At 44.2% G+C, this 20,046-nt stretch overlaps 1 protein-coding gene and 1 pseudogene across 1 annotated transcript in view; one reads left to right on the forward strand and one right to left on the reverse strand.

Annotated features, from left to right (window-relative positions):
* Tex14 (testis expressed 14, intercellular bridge forming factor) overlaps positions 1-20,046 on the forward strand; it is a 114,791-nt gene that overhangs the window by 23,115 nt on the left and 71,630 nt on the right. The window contains exons 6-10 of the mRNA XM_045158643.1: positions 2,657-2,787; positions 4,174-4,287; positions 6,232-6,355; positions 7,819-7,997; positions 15,590-15,741. Coding sequence (XP_045014578.1) covers positions 2,657-2,787; positions 4,174-4,287; positions 6,232-6,355; positions 7,819-7,997; positions 15,590-15,741 — 700 coding nt within the window. The remainder of the gene's footprint in view (positions 1-2,656; positions 2,788-4,173; positions 4,288-6,231; positions 6,356-7,818; positions 7,998-15,589; positions 15,742-20,046) is intronic.
* LOC123463418 lies at positions 13,324-14,227 on the reverse strand (annotated as a pseudogene).

The following is a 20,046-nucleotide window of genomic DNA, read 5'->3' on the forward strand; positions in this document are numbered from 1 at the left end:
GTACTGAGCCACACCCCCAGCTCAGGAATGCTGTGCTTGAACATATGCCTGGGTTCTGTGGAGGTCACAGCATTTTAGGCAAGGCTTCAATTCCACTTCTTTCTGTGAGTTTCAGTTCTTTCATTAACAAGAAGGAAAGAGACTTATAAAATGTCAAGGCTTGTAGGAAAATTCAAAAGAATGCAAATTAAAGCCAGTTATGGTGGCACGTTCTAGCACTTGAGAGGCTAATATTATAATTTTTTTGTTTATTTTTATTTATTTATTTGAGAGCAACAGAGAGAGAGAGAGAGAGAGAGAGAAAGAGGCAGAGAGAATGGGCGTGTGCCAGGGCTTCCAGCCACTGCAAACCAACTCCAGACGCATGCGCCCCCTTGTGCATCTGGCTAACGTGGGACCTGAGGAATCGAGCCTCAAACCAGGGTCCTTAGGCTTCATAGGCAAGCGCTTTACCACTAAGCCTTCTGTCCAGCCCAGTGTTAGAATTTTTAATTTGTCTATTTTTTTCCCAAGGCAAGCCCAACAGGCTTTTTAAGTTTTATGTATTTATGAGAGAGAGAGAGAGAGGGAGGGAGAGAGAGAGAATGGGCACACCAGGGCTTCCAGCCACTGCAGACGAACTCCAACTCCAGATGGATGTGCCCTCTTGTGTGCATATGTAGCCTTGTGCACTTGTGTCATTATGTGTCTGGCTTATGTGGGACCTGGAGAGATGAACATGAGTCCTTAGTCTTCTCAGGCAAGTGCCGTAACCACTAAGCCATCTCTCCAGTCCTGAAACTGAAAGGCAGGATAGAAAATTTTAAAGTAAATTTAGTGAAGAAACAGCTGGTTGCTACAGCTAGGGGACAGCCTGAACTGTATATTCAGAAAGGAGTAAATTAAAAATAGGCTAAAAGATAGGCTGCGGGTGGCCCAAGATATGGGTTGGTTGGGTCAACCTAAATTTTATGTCCCGGGAAGAAGAAAAAAAATAGTTTCCCAAGACAGCCTGACCAAGGACTTAAACTCTGGTTATGCACAAATAAGATATGTGGACATAACTATACAAGCTTGGCAAATGCCCTTGTGAAACCCCCTCCCCTTTCCCTTCCTTGCTAAAAACCCTATAAAAAGAAACACCCAATAGGGCTCAGGGTCGACTCCTCTGTCTCCTGCATGAGATACGTGTCGACCCCAGAGCTCTGGTTTCCCGAATAAAGCCTCATGCTTTTGCAGCAAGTTTGGTCTCCTGTGTGTCTTTGGGTGCGTGCTATCTCCAGACTTGAGTGAAGGTCTCCCCCTGGGGGGTCTTTCAAAACAAATATTTATTTTTATATTATTTGGTTTTTCGAGGTAGGGTCTCATTCTAGCCCAGGCTCACCTGGAACTCACTGTGTAGTCTCTGGGTGGATTTGAACTCATGGCAAACCTCCTACCTCTGCCTCCTGAGTGCTGAGATTAAAGGGGTGAGCTACCACACCTGGCTTTTTTTTTTTTTTAATTTTAATTTTTTTGGTAGGGTCTCACTCTAGCTCATGGTGACCTAGAATTCACTATGTAATGTCAGGGTGGCATCAAACTCATGACACTCCTCCTATCTCTGTCTCCCAAGAGCTAGGATTAAAGGCATGCACCATCATGCCTGGCTTTTTTGTTGTTGTTTTCAAGGTAGGGTTTCACTCTAGCCCAGGCTGACCTGGAACTCTATGTAGTCTCAAGGTGGGTTTGAACACACAGTGATCTTCCTACCTATGCCTCCTGAGTGCTGTAAATAAAGGGACATGCCACCACGTCCGGCACTCTTAAGTATTCTTTTTTTTAAAATGTATTTTATTTATTTATTTATTTGAGAGAGAGAGGGGCAGAGAGAGAGAAAGAGAGAATCGGTATGCCAGGGCTTCTACCCACTGCAAATGAACTCCACATGCATGTGTCCACTAGACATCTGGTTTATGTGGGTCCTGAGGAATTGAACCATGGTCCTTAGGCTTCACAGGCAAGTGCTTTAACCACTAAGCCATTTCCCCAGCCTGCTTTTATTATTATTTTTTAAAGTATTCTTATAGAAAAAAATGTTATAAGCCAATCACACTCCTGGGCACATTCATGTAATCATGTATTCAGGAGGTACAGAAATGAGAAAAATGCATTTGAGGCCATCCTGGGCTACATAGTAGTAAGATCCTCTATTTATTTATTTTGTTTTTTCGAGGTAGGGTCTCACTCTAGTCCAGGCTGTCCTGGAATTCACTATGTAGTCTCAGGGTGGCTTTGACCTCATGGCGATCCTCCTACCTCTGCCTCTCAAGTACTAGGATTAAAGGCATGCACCACCACGCCCGGTAGATCCTGTCTTTATTGTTTGTTTGTTTGTTTCTGTTTTTCGAGGTAGGGTCTCACCCTGGCCCAGGGTGACCTGGAATTAACTACGTAGTCTCAGGGTGGCCTCGAACTCACGGCGATCCTCCTACCTCTGCCTCCTGAGTGCTGGGATTAAAGGCGTACGCCCCTACGCCCGGCTTAGATCCTGTCTTTAAACAAACAGTACATAGAGGCATTGAGCAAGTTAGTAAGTGGCAGCAGCTCCCATTATTTTTAGCTGAGTGTCAAGATTTTGGAGGCATTTTACTTTCCTCTTTTCTACCCACAGTTTACATGTTTGCTTTGGTTTCAGTTTTATTTCACAGCAGGGATGCAGCTCACTTACCTAGGATCTCTTCCAGTAATTGGAGAAAAGGAAGTAATTCAGGCTGATGATGAACCCACCTTCTCCTTCTTCAGTGGCCCCTACATGGTCATGAACAAGTAAGTGGGAGCTGGACAGTGGGGGTTGGGATTTGGTCCCATGGAAGAATGATCTGGTCTTCCCTGTGTGTGGAGGGCTTCTTCTCAATCACAGTTGTGCTAGATTGAGGCTCAGCTGATAAAGGCACTTGTCTGCAAAGTCTGCCAGCTGGGGTTCATTTCTCCAACTCCCATGGAAAGCCAGATGCACAAAGTGGCACGTACATGTGGAGTTTGTTTGGCTTGATGTGCCCATACTCTCTCAAACAAATAAGTAAGTAAATAAATAAATAAAATAATGTGTCTCAATAAGAGTTTCTCACTGAACATTTTTGGCCAGGTGATCCTTTGTTGTTGAAGGAAGATCTGTGCATTGTAGTAGAAGGTTTAGTAGTGTCCCTGGTCTCTGCCCAATAGGTTTCCTTAGCAACCCCTCATGGTCCTCTTAGGTGTAACAAGCCTACTGTCTATAATAGACATTGCCAAGTGTTCTCTGGAGAGAGAACAACTATTCTGGAGGAGCTCCTTTGCATTATTTTACCCTCTGCTTTCTAAAGAATTAGAGGCAGCTTAGTGGTGACTGCCTTGCCTCTGAATCAGGCCAAAGCATCTTGAGGCCCCAACTGTAGAAAGTGGAACAGGGATTCTTATTTTTTTTTTTTTCTTGAGTTAAGGTGTCATTCTAGCCCAGGCTGACCTGGAACTTCCTCAATAGTCCTAGGTTGGCCTCAAACTCACAGTGATCCTCCTACCTCTGCCTGCTGAGTGCTGGGATTAAAGGCATGCACCACTTTGCCCAGTTTCATCTGGGATTCTTATCATCCATACCCAGGGAAGGTGGCAGGAACAGGATTTGGATATGACAGAAGTCCTAGGGGTGTGCTCAGTCCTGAGTCCTGGCCCTTAGAGGGTTACAAGAGCTGGTCCTTGTCAGTGTCTTGGCTCTTAGAACTTGGATTATTTATTTATTTATTTTTTTTTCTTTTCTGGATTTTTTTTTTTCTTCATTAAAAAGAAAAAAAAAAACCCAAACATTCATTTAAAAGGCCTCTGTCAGATTCACAAGGTCCTCTGTCCCCTTGTTTTCCGGCCCAAGTAATGACCATCTTTCACATAGACAAACTCTTAATTAGTCTCCCACTTTCTGGCCACCACTGCTCTATTCTTTTCTCTCATTGCTGGCACCATTGTCTTTCTAAAATACAATTCCTATCATGTTACTCCCTCCCTTAAATCTCTGTGACCTTCTGTCATCTCACTTCATTCCCCAGGTTGCTTTAGAACCTGGGCATGGTAGGAGGGTGGATCCAGCCATCCTAGGACTTTAGAGATTCTGTGTGGTAGGACAGTTGATTACTTGCAGCCCTGGCTGCTCAAGCCCTCTCTTTCTTTCTCCTGCTCTTGTAGCCTGGTGTGGAATAGGAACCGAGTCACTGTGAAGGAGCTGAGCCTCCCCACCCACCCTCACTGTAGCAGGCTAAGGCTGGCTGACTTGTTGATTGCTGAACAGGAGTACAGCAGGTAAGCAGGAAAACCAAGGACTAGGCCCACTTCAGGTCCAGATCTGTATGCACCCAGGCTCCTGGCTGTGCAGCACTGACCTGGAGGTATGGAACACGAGCCCCTCCACAGCCTTCGCTTTTCTTGACTGTTTGAACTGGTTGACTTGACTTCCAAAGACTGCCAAAGAGTCAGAAAAATTAATGAGGGTGTGGATTGTGGTGGTTAGGGGGTCTCTTCTGTCAAGTGACTCATAGCACATATTTCTGGATAGGCAGGCCCCGGGACCACAAGATTTTCCTCCATCCTGGAGGCCTGCCGGTGTGGAGCCCTGTGCTCATCTGGAGAACTAGAATCTGTCTTGATTTTATAGAGAATGGAAGTGCATGAGATCCGGATGTCTGAGAACATCTCCACCATTGAGGACATCTCCACAGTTCTTGGTCCTAAGATTTTCTGAGGCTCCAAGGTTAGATTTTTCAGCTCCTGCTTAAGTCAGGCTCTATATTCCTTGTTTCACACCAGGGCCATGAAGGCCCTGGAATGGACCCAGGCTTACCAAGCTCTCTCCTGAATAGGCAAGTCAGCTGCTGCAGAAGGGGTCTGAGGAGAGGCCAGATCCTTCCTTTTGAAGAAGCCAGCTGGAATGATCCAAGCCAACTGGAAAAATACATAGTCATGGAGTAGGCTTTGATATGAAGCTGAGTGGGGGGATGACTTTGGGCAAGTTTCTTACATTTCCTTGACATTGGTTATCTCATTTCTAGGCAAGCTCTCTCACACATCCCTAACCTTACATTCCAAAGGGAGTATGAAGCTGCATTTTTTTGTTATTTTGTTTTGTTTTTACAAGGTAGGGTTTCACTCTAGCTCAGGCCGACCTGGAATTCAATATGTAATTCTCAGGGTGGCCTTGAACTCACGGTGATCCTCCTGCCTTTGCCTCCGAAGTGCTGGAGTTAAAGGCGTGCACTACCATGCCCAGCTTGAAGCTGCATTTCTTATTTCTTATTTTTTATTTTATTTTATTTTATTTTATTTTTTGGTTTTTTGAGGTAGGGTCTCACTCTGGTCCAGGCTGACCTGGAATTAACTATGTAGTCTCAGGGTGGCCTCGAACTCTTGATGATCCTCCCACCTCTGCCTCTCGAGTGCTGGGATTAAAGGCGTGTATCACCACTCCAGGCTTGAAGCTGCGTTTCTTACAGTTCGTTCTTAGGATATAGAGTGACATAGGACATATGCAGAGTGTCTAGCTCAGTTGATCTTAGTTGTTATTGTCACTGATGACTTAAACCTCATGCTTCTATCAATAGAAGCTTCCACTTCTAAAGAAAAGTATATACAGGCCGGGTGTGGTGGCGCACGCCTTTAATCCCAGCACTCGGGAGGCAGAGGTGGGAGGATCATCAAGAGTTCGAGGCCACCCTGAGACTACATAGTTAATTCCAGGTCAGCCTGGACCAGAGTGAGACCCTACCTCAAAAAACAAAACAAAACAAAACAAAAAAGTATATACAAATAGTTGTGGCGGTGGTGATAGTTGTTGTTTTTTTTTTTCTGTTTTTTTTTTTCAGCATTGAGGCAGTGTCTCATGTAGCCCAGGCTGGACTTGAACTTATATTTAGCCAAGGATGACCTCCCAAGTCCTAGGATTGCACAGGCTGTGCCACCATATCCAGCTATAAATGATAGTAGTTTAGAATGTGTTCATGGCTCCTAGGAAAAGGACAAGCCCAACTATGTTCATCATGTCCTCTTTTTATGTTTGTTTTTTTGAGGTAGGATCTCACTGTAGCCCAGGCTGACCTGGAATTCACTATGTAGTTCCAGGCTGGCCTTGAACTCACAACAAACCTCCTACTTCTGCCTCCTGAGTGCTGAGATTAAAAAGTGTGTGCCACCATACCCGCTCATCGTGCCCTTCTAAGCTCTTCCCCTTTTGAAGCTTCTTTTCTTTTGCAGCAAGCTACGGCACCCCCACTTGCTGCAGCTGATGGCTGTGTGCTTGTCCCGGGACCTGCAGAAGACCCGTCTGGTTTATGAGCGCATCACAGTCGGCACGCTCTTCAGTGTCCTCCACGAACGAGTAAATGACCATTTCATGGATTTCTCTCAGCTGTCCTTCCTCTTCTCTATACTCTCTGCAGAGTTCATATTTGTGCAAATGTGGAAGATAACTCTCTAAACCCTTCTCCTTTACTGGCTGTGTAACATGCCAGTGCAGACTGATAGGTGCATAGTCAGAACTCATGCAATATGACAGTGCTCAGTCCTCTCTGCCTCCTCTGTTCATTTGTTTGTTTGTTTGTTCATTGTGGATGGTTTCAAATTTAAGACATTTCTGCCTCAGCCTCCTAAGTGCTGAAATTATAGGCATATACTGCCAAACCTATCCTCAGTCTTGCTTCTTTTAAAAAAAAATCAATATATTTATGTATATTAATCTATGTCTATTTATGTATATTAACCTATTTCGATGTAAGATTCCACTGTAGCCCAGGCTGACCTGGAATTCACTATGTAGTCTCAGGGTGACCTAGAACTCATGGCGATCCTCCTACCTCTGCCTCCAAAGTGCTGGGATAAAAGGTATGTGCCATCATGCCCAGCTTAAATACCTATATTTTTATTTATTTATTTTGATTTTTTGAGGTTTTTTTTTTTTTTAGGACCCCGATTCGAGGCTCGGATCCCCAGGTCCCACGTTAGCCAGATGCACAAGAGGGCGCACGCGTCTGGAGTTCGTTTGCAGAGGCTGGAAGCCCTGGCGCGCCCATTCTCTCTCTCTCCCTCTATCTGTCTTTCTCTCTGTGTCTGTTGCTCTCAAATAAAAAAAAAAAAAAAAGTGAATCCTATTTTCAGACATAGATTACAGTAGAACTCACTTGTGGTTTTCTTTTGTTGTTATTTATTTATTTATTTATTTATTTTTGAGGTAGTGTTTCACTCTAGCCCAGGCTGACCTGAAATTCACTATGTAGTCTGAGGGTAGCCTCAAACTGACAGTGATCCTTCTACCTCTGCCTCCCAAATGCTGGGGGATTAAAGGCGTGCGCCACCACGCCCGGCCCTCTCATTTGTCATGGTATAAAGGTATCTCAGAGCTGGAGAGATGTCTTAGCAGTTAAGGCACATGCCTATGAAGCCTAAGGACCCAGGTTTGATTCTCTAGGTCCCACGTGAGCCAGATGCACATGGTGGCTCATGCAACTGAAGTTTATTTGCATTGGCTAAAGGCCCTGTGCACCCATTCTCTCTCTTTCTCTCTGTGTGTGTCTCTCTCCCCCCTCTAATAAATAATAAATAAATGAGTCTTTTTTTTTTTTTTTTTTTTTAAGAGCTCAACTGAAGGAAAGAAGTCCAGGTTTGGAGCCAGAGGGCCTAGATCAAGGGGAATATAGATTAGACTTTCAGCCTCCCTGAAGTTTAGGTTCTCCATCTACAAGATAGGGATTCCAGGTAGCTGTGAAAATCAAATGAAGAAAACTTTGGAAATAACATTAGGAGGCTTTTTCCTTTTGTTTCTGGAACTTTTTCTCTTACTTGCAGAGGTCCCAGTTCCCAGTGCTGCACATGGAAGTGATTGTGCACTTATTGCTCCAGATCGTTGATGCCCTGATATACCTGCATTCCAGAGGGTTTGTCCACCGCTCCCTCAGCTCCTATGCTGTTCACATTGTTTCTGCAGGAGACGCAAGGTTGACCAACCTGGAGTATATGGTGGAAAGGTGGGTGTAACCTCCAGTGTGGCTTCCTCCTAAAGAGCCTTTCCAGGGAACTGTGGCTGTGGAATCATAATCTAATCTGGGCAGGACTTCTCATTGGAGGAATTGTTCATTAGTAGGGGAAGATATTTTTTTTTTAACTTAAAAAATTTATTTTTTACTTATTTGAGAGAGAGAGAGAGAGACAGACAGACAGAGAGAAAGAATGGGCATGCCAGGGCTTCTAGCCACTGCAAACGAACTCCAGACACACACACCACCTTGTGCATTGGGTATACATGGGTCTTGGGGAATTGAACCAAGGTCCTTTGGCTTTGCAGGCAAATGCCCCAACTGCTAAGCCATCTCTCCAGCCCATTTTTAAATATTTTATTTATTTATATTTATTTATTTGACCAGAAAGAAAGAGAGAATGGGCATGCCAGGACCTCCAGCTACTGCAAATGAACTCCAGATGCATGCGAACCCCCTTGTGCATCTGGCTAACGTTGGTCCTGAGGAATCGAACCTGGGTCCTTTGGCTTTGTAGGCAAACGCCTTAACCACTAATCAATTCCTTCTATTTTATGTATTTTTTATTTAGGGAAGAGATTTTTTTTTTTTCAAGGTAGGGCTTCACTGTAGCTCAGGCTGACCTGGAATTCACTCTGAGTCTCAATGTGGCCTTGAATTCATGGTGATCCTCCTACCTCTGGCTCCTGAGTGCTGGGATAAAAGGCATGTGCCACCACCTCCGGTTTAGGGAAGAGATTAAAATTTTTTTTATTTGTTTATTTATGAGAGAGAGAGAGGGAGGGAGAATGGGTATGCCACAGGGTCTCCAGCCACTGCCAACAAACTCCCGAAACATGTGCCTTTTTGTGCATCTGCCTTACATGGGTACTGGGTAATCAAATCCGGGTCCTTAGGCTTTGCAGGCAAGTCCTAAACCACAAAGCCATCTCTCTAGCCCAGGGAAGAGATATTTGAAAAGTCTTTTCCTGTCTGCCAAGGCTATATAGACTTTGAGGATTTTTTTTTTTTTTTTAATGTAGGGTCTTACTCTAACGTAGGATGACCTGGAATTCACTATGTAGTCTCAAGCTAGCCTTGAATTCTCAGAGATCCTCCTACTTTGGGCTCCCAAGTGCTGGGATTTAAGGCATACGCCACCACACCCACGAGAGAGAGAGAAAGGGGGGGGGAGGGAGGGAGGGAGGGAGAGAATGAATGAATGAATGGATGCACAAGGGCCTCTAGTCATTGCAAACAAACTCCAGAAGGATGGACCACTTTGTACGTCTGGCTTTAAGTCCTGGAAATCAAACTCAGGTTAACCTTTAGGGCCAAGTGCCTTAACCACGAGCAGTCTCTCCAGTGGTTTTTGTTTTTGTTTTTCAAGATAGGGTCTTGCGATAGCCCAGGCTGACCTGGAATTTTCTTTGTAGTCTCAGGTTGGCCTCAAACTCACAGCAATCCTCCTACCTCTCTGCTTCCAGAGTGCTGGGATTAAAGGCATTTGCCACCATGTTTGTAAGATAGAGGTTTACTATATAGCTCAGGCTGGTCTCATGATCCTCTTGACTCAGCCACTCAAGTGCTCAGATTATAGGCAAGTATCACCACACGTAGCTAGGAAATTACTTCTGCTCAGTGTAATTTTTTAAAATTAATTAATTTTTTTTAATCTATTTGAGAGCAACAGACAGAAAGAGGCAGATAGAGACAGAGAGAGAGAGAGAGAATGGATGCACCAGGGCTTCCAGCCACTGCAAACGAACTCCACACGCATGCACCCCCTTGTGCATCTGGCTAACGTGGGTCCTGGAGAATCGAGCCTCAACCGGGGTCCTTAGGCTTCACAGGCAAGTGCTTAACTGCTAAGCCATCTCTCCAGCCCTGCTCAGTGTATTTTAAAAACATGTAAGAGGGACTGGAGAGATAGCTTAACGATTAAGGCATTTGTTTGCGAAGCCTGAGGGTCCAGGTTTGATTCTCCAGTACCCATGTAAGCCAGATGCATAAGGTGGTGCATGCATCTGGAGTTTGTTTGCAGTGGCTGGAGGCTCTGGCACACCCATTCTCTCTCTCTCTCTCTCTCTGCCTCTTCCTTTCTCAAATAAATACATTAAAAAAAAAAAAAAAACAAATGTAAGAGCGTATATTAGCCAATTTTTTGTTTTGTTTTGTTTTTGGAGGTAGATTGTCACTCTAGCTCAGGCTGACCTGGAATTCACTATGCAGTCTCAGGGTAGCAATCCTCCTGCCTCTGCCTCCCCAGTGCTGGGATTAAAGGCATGTGCCACCACACCCTGCTTTAGCCAAGGTTTCTTTTTTTTTTCTTTTCTTTTCTTTGCAAGGCAGAGAAAGGAAATTTATTCAATGTAGTCACATTGGGAATTGGGACAAAGAGATCCAGTGACCATACCTCCAAGCCCACCTGGGGCGAAGGGGGTCTTGATATGAGTTTGCATAGCTAAGCAAGCCTAGCCAAGGTAACTGGTCTAGCCCATTGTCAAGCCCAGCCTCTCCAGAGGCAGTTTCCTTCTTTGGCTAGCACCTGGCTTCTTCTCCAAGCATGAGCTGCTTGAGGAAATTCAGATTTTTTGGGTGTCCATTGTTTCAATACTCTGATAGCCAAAGGGAAGGGCACCAGTTTCCTTTCTCCCAGGCTGGTCACAGTGTGACCAGCTCCTATTGGTCACTGTTTAGCCAAGGTTTTTAAGGTCTTGAATATTCACTTCAAAATTTTCATTGCCTTAGCACAGCTGAGATGTATTTATTATCTTGTAATCTGTTGTGTATGTTGGGGTGAAGGCACTGTAAATCAGTTCTCCATCAGTGGCTCAGCACCTTCAAAGCCTCAATCTCCCACTTTGCATTACTGGCCAGGGAGTAAGAGAAAATACAGAGTGGTTCACAGTGTAGTTTGAGGTCAACCTGAAGTGAGCAGGTCAGCTTCTCATTTTATAGTGGATGAAGCCCAGTAAACTTTTTAAAAATTTATTTTTATTTTTATTTATTTATTTGAAAGTGACAGACAGAGAGAATGAGGGAGAGAGAGAAATAGAGAGAGAATGGGTGCTCCAGGGCCTCCAGCCACTGCAAACAGGTTCCAGATGCACGCACCACCTGTTCATCTGGCTTAAGTGGGTCCTGGGGAATTGAGCCTCAAACTGGGATCCTTAGGCTTCACAGGCAAGCACTTAACCGCTAAGGTATCTCTTCAGCACCAACTATTTTTTTTTTTTTTTTTTGAGGTAAGGTCTCACTCTAGCCTAGGCTGACCTGGAATTCACTATGTAGTCTCAGGGTGGCCTCGAATTTACAGCAGTCCTCCAGAGTGCTGGGATTAAAGGCATGTGCCACCACTCCCAGCCCATTGAACTTTTTATTGATGGGAGGCCCAGAAATGTGCCTTAGCTTAAAGGTACTGGAGCTGTGCATAGTGGCACACACCTTTAGCCTCAGCACTTGGGAGGCAGAGGTAGGAGGATCACTGTAAGTTTGAGGCCACCGTGAGTCTCCATAGTGAGTTCCAGGTCAGCCTGGACTAGAGTGAAACCCTACCTTGAAAAAACAAAAACAAAAAAAAGGTACCAGATACCCGATTCAAACAAAATTGAAAGGTACTAACAATGTTCAAATATTAGTGGCCCCACATCCTTTTAAATTCATTTCAAGCCGGGCGTGGTGGCACACGCCTTTAATCCCAGCACTCGGGAGGCAGAGTTAGGAGGATTGCCATGAGTTCAAGGCCACCCTGAGATGACAGAGTTAATTCCAGGTCAGCTTGGACCAGAGTGAGACCCTACCTCGAAAAACCAAAAAAAAAAAAAAAAAAAAAAATCATTTCAGACACACAATGCACTCTAGAAAGCCTGCACTGATGCCCTCATCCCCAGCGTAGCGAGTTCTAGACCAGAAATGAAAAGAAGAGCACCCAAATAAAATTTAAAAGGGAGAGCCTTTATTCAGGCCGGCCGGCATCTGTCTCTCCACAGCTGGATGCTGAGGAAGAGAGCAGCAACAGCCTATCTCTACCGTGAGTTCTTAAAGGCAAAACCACATTCCTGCCCTTCACTCTTCAGTCATCCCCTCTGTCCCCTAATTAATTCTGCAAGAGCAAGCAAGCATGGTTTACAAAGGTAGAATTTGGCCGTCAGCACAGAGCAAGCACCAGATGGTGGTGTGCAGCATGTACCGGGGCGGGTTGTCTTGACTTTAGGGAAAGACTAACACCAGATACCTTAACTACTGTCCTATGTTAATCTTTATTCTCCTATAGCTCCTGGAGAATGTCAAGATGGCTTCCCTTAGACCTGTTGAGGTTGTTTCACCAGAGGCATTTTGTATCTACCTGAGTATACTGAAGTGTACTGCAGCCATTTCTGTATAAGTGTTTCAGCTCTGCCAAGTGTACAGCTCCTAGTGGGCAGGGCCTGGCTTGTTAACCATTGTATTCAGCAGCCCAGTTTAGGGCCTGCCACATAGAAGTGTCCACTCAGTACTTGTTACATGATTGGATGAATCTTGATGAAAGGTCCAAAGTAGGTTTGACTACTTGGCTGGGTGTTTCAGGGCAGTGGGATCTAAGATTTTGTACTTTATGCTGTTACCACAGGAAATTCCATACTCTTGACAGACTGCTAGCTATTGGCCAGTAATGGAGTGCCATCTGGTGTGCAAACATAGACATAGCAGTTGCTTCTGCTTTTGTTCTCCCCATAGGAATTAGAATCCTGGAGTGAAATGTAGATTTGGAGATGACCTAGACCAACTCTTTTTTCTTCCTTTCTTCTTTTAAATTTATTTAACTGTGGTGCTGGGTATCAGTCCCAGGGCCTCGTGCATGCTAGGCAAATGCTGTATCACTGAGCTACACCTTCTGCTCAACCTTATCCTTTTATATGTGAGGAAACGGAGACCAAAAGAGATAAACTGGGTATGGTGGGAAGGTATAAGATCTCGTATGTGCTTGTTGACCTCACAGTGGAACCTCAGGCAGAAATGTCAGTCAGCAAGTCATCAAAGATGTAACTGGTGACAGTCTACTTGTGCATGTTCATGTAATGTCATTGTCAAAGGTAGCCCTTTATCTCTTGGTATAAAGGTGATACAGCAAGCTGGGCATGGTGGTGCATGACTTTAATCCCAGTGTTTGGGAGGCAGAGGTAGGAGGATTGCCATGAATTTGAGGCAGTCATAATGAATTCCAGGTCAACCTGGGCTAGAGTGAAACCCTGCCTCAAAAAAACAAACAAAGTATTAAAAGATAGGGTGGTGCCACCATGCCTGGCCTTTTATTATCTTATCGTTTATTTATTTATTTATTTTTTAGCAGGCTTAATCCACTTTTATTTTTTTCTGTATAAAATCCTTATGTGGTAGCCACAGCTGGAGCCTAGGTCCTCTGCACTGAGACTCTGGTGTCGGTTTTCACAAGATGGTCAGTGAATTCCTGGTAAGGAGACTTGGTGAACACAGTCTCTTTCTAGAGGTCTGGGGGGGGGGGGTCAGGTAGCTGTAGGTCTTAGAGATGGTGTCAAAAGTGGCCTTAGCAAAGTTGCCCAGGGTGGCAGTGCAGCCCCTGGCTGAAGTGTAGCAGTCGTCAATACCAGCCATCATCAGTAGCTTCTTGGGCACGGGGGCAGAGACAATGCCAGTGTCCCTAGGGGCAGGGATAAGGCGCACCAGCACAGAACCACAGTGGCCTGTCACTTTACAGGGGACTGTGTGGGGCTTGCCGGGCTTGTTCCCCCAGTAGCCTCTCCGGACAGGCACAATGGAGAGCTTGGCCAAGATGATGGCCCCTCAGATGGCAGTGGCTACCTCCTTAGAGCACTTGACACCCAGGCCGACGTGACCGTTGTAGTCCCCAATGGCGACAAAAGCCTTGAACCTGGTCCTCTGACCAGCGCGAGTCTGTTTTTGCACTGGTATGATCTTCAAAACTTCATCCTTAAGGGACGTGCACAAGAAATCAATAATCTCAGACTCCTTGATGGGCAGGGAGAACAGATAGATCTCCTCCAGGGACCTGATCTTCATGTCCTTGACCAGGCATCCCAGCTTGGTCACTCCTTGTCTTCGGCTTTGCTTCCACAAGCCCCGCGACCTCGCCCCGACCACGGCCACGCCCACGACCGCGACCCCGGAGACCACTGCCTAAACCTCTAGGGAAGCCACTGCGGCTATCCAGGCCCGGCCCTGGGTCCTCCAGGCCCTCCCGCTGCACCGGCGTCATCCGCCATTTGATGTTTTCCCGAGGAAGAAGCTATTTTTTAATTTTTGAGGTAGGGTCTTGCTCCAGCCCAGGATGACCTGGAATTCACTGTGTAGTCTGAGGGTGCTTTTTTTTTGTTGTTGTTGTTTGTTTTTGTTTTTCGAGGTAGGGTCTCTTTCTGGCCCAGGCTGACCTGGAATTCACTATGTAGTCTCAGGGTGGCCTCAAACTCAAGGTGATCCTCCTACCTCTGCCTCCCAAGTGCTGGGATTAAAGGCATGTGCCACCACACCTGGCTCTTTTTTTCTCTTTTGTATTTTTTGAGACAGAGTCTCATATTGTATTCCCAGGCTAATCTAATTATGTGGTCCAGGCTGGAGTCACATTCGTGGTGGTCTTTCTGACTCGTCCAGAATGCTGGGATTGCAGATGTGAGCACCATTCCCAGCTCTAGCTCTAGGAGTGTGCTTTTAAAACTATTAAAATTAATTTTTAAAATTATTTTTGTGTTTTGTTTTTCTAGGTAGGGTCCACTCTGGCTCAAGCTGACTTGGAATTTACTATATAATCTCAGGGTACCTTCAAACTCACTGTGATCCTCCTACCTCTACCTATCTAGTTCTGGGATTAGTGCTGGCATAACTACTATTGGCTGTTTATTGTTTTTTATTTTTATTTATTTATTTATTTTTAAAGTTTATTTCTATTTATTTATTTGAGAGAGAGGGAGAATGGGTGTGCCAGTTCCTTCAGCCTGTGCAAACAAACTCCAAAGAGAGGAAGATAGAGGGAGAGAGAATGGGCATGCTGCAAATGAACTCCAGAGGAATGTGCCACCTTGTGCATCTGGTTTATGTGGGTCCTGGGGAATTGAACCTGGGTCCTTTGTCTTTGCAAGCAAGTGCTTAACCTCTAAGCCATCTCTCCAGCCCTATTTATTATTTATTTATTTATATTTATTTATCTTTTGGTAGGGTCTCACTGTAGCTTAGGCTGATCTGGAATTCACTATGTAGTCTCAGGGTGGCCTTGAACTCATGGCGATCCTCCTACCTCTGCCTCCAGAGTGCTAGGATTAAAGGCATGTGCCACTACGCCCGTCTGTATTATTTATTGTTTTTTTGAGGTAGGGTCTTGTTTTAGCCCAGGCTGAACTGGAATGTCTCAGACTGGCCTCAAACTCACAGTGATCTTACTTTGGTCTCTTTAGAGCACTGAAACTAAAGGCATGCACCACCTCTCCTGTCCTTATTCCTTAATAGAATCTTTAGAACTGGAATTGACCGTGAAAGTGTTATCATGTAGCTGTACCCATATCTTTAAAAGCACTTTATGATGATCACAGTGGCTCTTAAAACATGAACCCTGACTTGTATGTTTCCTTCCATAGCCAAGACAAGGGTGTACATAGGGACCTGGCTCAAGTACCCCTTCCCACCCAGCTCTACAACTGGGCTGCACCAGAAGTGATCTTACAGAAGACAGCCACCATGAAGTCAGATGTCTACAGCTTTTCCATGATCATACAGGAGATTTTAACAGGTAATCAAGGAGTTGATAAAATTCCTTATTTTTAGGTTTGGGTGTTCCCTAATGGAATTACTTAATTTATTTATTAGAGAGAGGGAGAGATGGGTGGGGGAATGGGTGCACCAGGGCCTCTAGCCACTGCAAAAAAACTCCAGATGCATGCACCGCCATGTGATCTGGCTTACGTGGTACCTGGAGAATCAAGCCTGGGTCCTTAGGCTTTGCAGGCATGTGCCTTAACTGCTAAGCCATCTCTCCAGCCTGGAATTACTTCACTTTATAAAAATGTAGAACTTTGGAAAAGATCTGAAAGGAAACCTCTTTGTGCTTATTAGATATAAAATGGTACATGTCTTTAATCCCAGCACTTGGGAGGCAAAGGTAGGAGGATCACTATGAATTTGAGGCCAGCCTGGGACTACAGAGTGAGTTCCAGGTTAGCCTGAGCTAGAATGACATCCTACCTAGAAAAAACAAAACCAAATATCTATCTATCTATCTATCTATCTTTCTATCTAGGTACTGGGAAATTGCTAGGCCATCAGGCTTTGCAAGCAAGTACCTTTAGCCACTGAGAAACCTCTCCAGCCCCCAAAATATTAATTTAGTTATAAAATATTTTCGTAACATTAGTTGAAGTAAATGACTAAACAGTATGCCCTATTTCATCCATGGTAGAAAAGACATGTGAGGTAATATATTGATTGAGTTGATATAATTGAAAGAGACTAGGAGGAAGCTAGTTTATTTTAGGCAGTTTCAGTTAGAAATTGAAGCCCAGAGAGAACCAGGAGATGCCACCTCACCCTGGCACAAGAACAGAACTCTTGGAAAAAAATGGAATTTATGGCTGGGCGTGGTGGTGCACGCCTTTGATACCAGCACTCAGGAGGCAGAGGTAGGAGGATCGCCATGAGTTCAAGGCCACCCTGAAGATTACATAGTAAATTCCAGGTCAGCCTTGGCTAGAGTGAGACCCTACCTCAAAAAACAAAAAAAAAAAAAAAGGAACTTATGTCTGACTGAGATTAATCTACAGTCCTCTCTGCTGTCCACAGTCTAATGTGTTCCCTGGATAGATGCCCAGGTGGGCTGGCCCTAGGGTCCACCCTCCAAATCTGTAAACCATTCAGGGCTTCCCCTTGCATATGAAGGTTCTAATCTTCCTATCTTGACTTTTTCCTTTCTATGTAGCTCTCTCCAGGTTCCCTATCATCTCTGCTTGGATACACATGAGTCTGGCTTCCTCCTTACCTAGTCTAGCTGTGGCGGGGGCATAACCCTGTTTCTTGGTGGGGGAACTCTTCTGCTTGCCTCTGCTTTATAGTCTGGGGTAACATAACACTTTGATAACTTCATTACTCATTTCTCCCATGAATTTCTTGGTTTCTGCTTTGATATTTTTTCTCTGCTGTTCTTTCTTAAGTCACCACCATTTATTCTTTTAACTTCTTCCATGGGGAAACTCAGGGTGTAGTCCATGGGCGTTCCTTCTAAATCTCCCTACACAAGCTCCTAAATTCTATCCTCCATGTGCTTGTGGCGGTACTCCAGTTTTTTTCCCAAATCCTCAATTTCTCTGTTTTTCTTTTCAAATTTTTATTAACTTCCATGATCATAAAAAATATCCCATGGGGCTGGAGAGATGGCTTAGTGCTTAAGCGCTTGCCTGTGAAGTCTAAGGACCCCGGATCCTCAATTCCCCAGGACCCACGTTAGCCAGATGCACAAGGGGGCGCACGCTTCTGGAGTTCGTTTTCAGTAGCTGGAGGCCCTGGTGTGCCCATTCTCTCTCTCTCTCTCTTTGTCTGTCACTCTCAAATAAATAAATAAAACAAAAAAATCCCATGGTAATTCCCTCCCTCCCCCAACTTTCCCCTTTGAAACTCCATTCTCCATCATATCCCCTCTCCATCTCAATCAGTCTCTTTTATTTTGATGTCATGATCTTTTCCTCCTGTTATGATGGTCTTGTGTAGGTAGTGTTGGGCACTGTGAGGTCATGAATACTTAGGCCATTTTGTGTCTGGGGGGAGCACATTCCTTTGGCTCTTACATTCCACCACCTCTTCCGCAATGGATCCTGATCCTTGGAAGGTGTGATAGAGATATTACAGTACTGAACACTTCGGTCACTTCTTTCCAGTGCCATGATGCCTTCTGAGTCATCCCAAGGTCACTGCCATCTGAAAAGAGAAGATTCTCTACCAAAAGTGACAGTAGCATTAATATATGGGTATGAACATTAAGAGAAATGCTTAGTGGGCAGTTTGATAAGCATAGTATATACATTTAGCCAGACCCCTAGGGCTTATGACTACCTCTGTTTTAAGTTTTCAGTATCAGGGATATATTCCCTGCCATGGAGTGGGTCTCCAGTCCAATTAGAAGGCAGTTGGTTTACTCCATGACAGATGTGCCACTATTGCACCCATTGGCTCAGTTGGCCTGGCTGGCCAAATATAAGGCTTGTAGTATCCACTGTTGAGTATCTTCACTGGTGATTTCTCTTTCTCCAATTGAGCTCCATGCAGAATGGCTTCTTCCAGCTTTCTGTCAGCTAGTCAGCTAGGAGGTTATCAGCTCAGTTCCAGCAGGACCAAATCCTCAATTTCTCTTAAGTGAACCTTTTAAACTATGCAGTGCTTCCACATGAGAGTTTGTTTCCTCCTTCCAAGTATTTATGACTCTTCTCTAACCTTCCTAGATCCCAATCTTCCATAAACAAGCCCCACAATTTGTGATTTCACCCTAACTAAATTTTTTTTAATTTTTGTTCATTATTTATTTATTTATTTATTTGAGAGCTACAGACACAGAGAGAAAGACAGATAGAGGGAGAGAGAGAGAGAATGGGTGCACCCCCTAACTAAATTTTGCTAAGCCATCTCTCCCACCCATAAACTTAATAGTTTGTGATCATCCTTCTTCAGTCTGTCTTTATCAATTTTTTGTTTGAACCCAAACTTGGGGTTCATAAATTTGGAGGACATGTCATGGAACTCCCCAAATCCTGCACCTTCAACTCCTGTGTCATATTGATTCCATGATGAAAACTATGTCAAGATATCACACTATTATATTACACATGTTACAAAATATAACATTTTCACTATAAATATATAATTTTGTCAATTAAAATTTTAGTGATTTTTTTTTCTAAACATTTTATTTATTTGAGAGAGAGAGAGAGAGAAAGAGACAGATAGAGTCAAGGAGAGGGAGGTATGAGAATAGGTATGCCAGGGCCTCTAGCCACTAATGATCTCCAGATGCATATGTCACCTTGTGCATCTAGCTTTACATGGGTACTGGGGAATTGAATCTGGGTCCTTTTGGCTTTGCCAACAAGTGCCCTAATCACCAAACCATCTCTCCAACCCCAAAATTTCAATAAATTAAAAAACAAAATGTGGTTTGAAAAGGTTGTTCGGTGGTTAGAACATTTATTTGTAAAGCCTGCTGGCCCAGGTTCAACTCCCAAGCCACCCCAGAGGCTGGATGTAAGAAGTCATGCTTCTGGCATTCATTTTCAGAGTCAATAGGCCCTGGTGCACCCCCCACATGGGCAAACAAATAAATAAAAATTTAAAATGAAAAGAAGAAGAAAAATGAAATTAATCCATTAATGAACTGATAGTAAAAGCAGTAGGTGACCACCTCAGGAGGGTGGCGGGCTGCTATAGATCACCAACACACTAGGAGTTGCTACAAATATGTAGATGCTTTTCCACTCCAGCAAGATCTGAGGCTATCATCACGCAGTTTCAAACTATTGCTCCATCATGATGTTATTTGTTGCATTATATAAATATTTTGGTAATTTGTATGTTATCAAAATGTGCATAAAATCAGAGCAGAATAATTTGTATTAGCACAAGTTATCTTCAGTATATTTCTGTTAAGTAATAAGCTTCTATGATCAAGCAAAGGTTTTTTTTTTTTTTCCTTTGGTTTAAGGCAGGGTCTTACTCTAGCCCAGGCTGACCTAGAACTCCCTTTGTTATTTTACTTAATTAATTAATTAATTTATTTTTTGGTTTTTCAAGGTAGGGTCTCACTCTGGTCCAGGCTGACCTGGAATTAACTCTGTAGTCTCAGGGTGGCCTTGAACTCACAGCGATCCTCCTACCTCTGCCTCCCGAGTGCTGGGATTAAAGGCGTGCGCCACCATGCCCGGCTCCTTTGTTATTTTAGTTTAGTTTTAGTTTAGTTTAGTTTAGTTTTAGTTTTAGTTTAGTTTTTTGAGGTAGGGTTTCACTCTAGCCCAGGCTGACCTGGAAATCACTATGTACTCTCAGGGAAGCCTTAAACTCA

The sequence above is a fragment of the Jaculus jaculus genome, chromosome 9 (assembly GCF_020740685.1).
Source record: "Jaculus jaculus isolate mJacJac1 chromosome 9, mJacJac1.mat.Y.cur, whole genome shotgun sequence".
NCBI classification, from domain to species: domain Eukaryota; kingdom Metazoa; phylum Chordata; class Mammalia; order Rodentia; family Dipodidae; genus Jaculus; species Jaculus jaculus.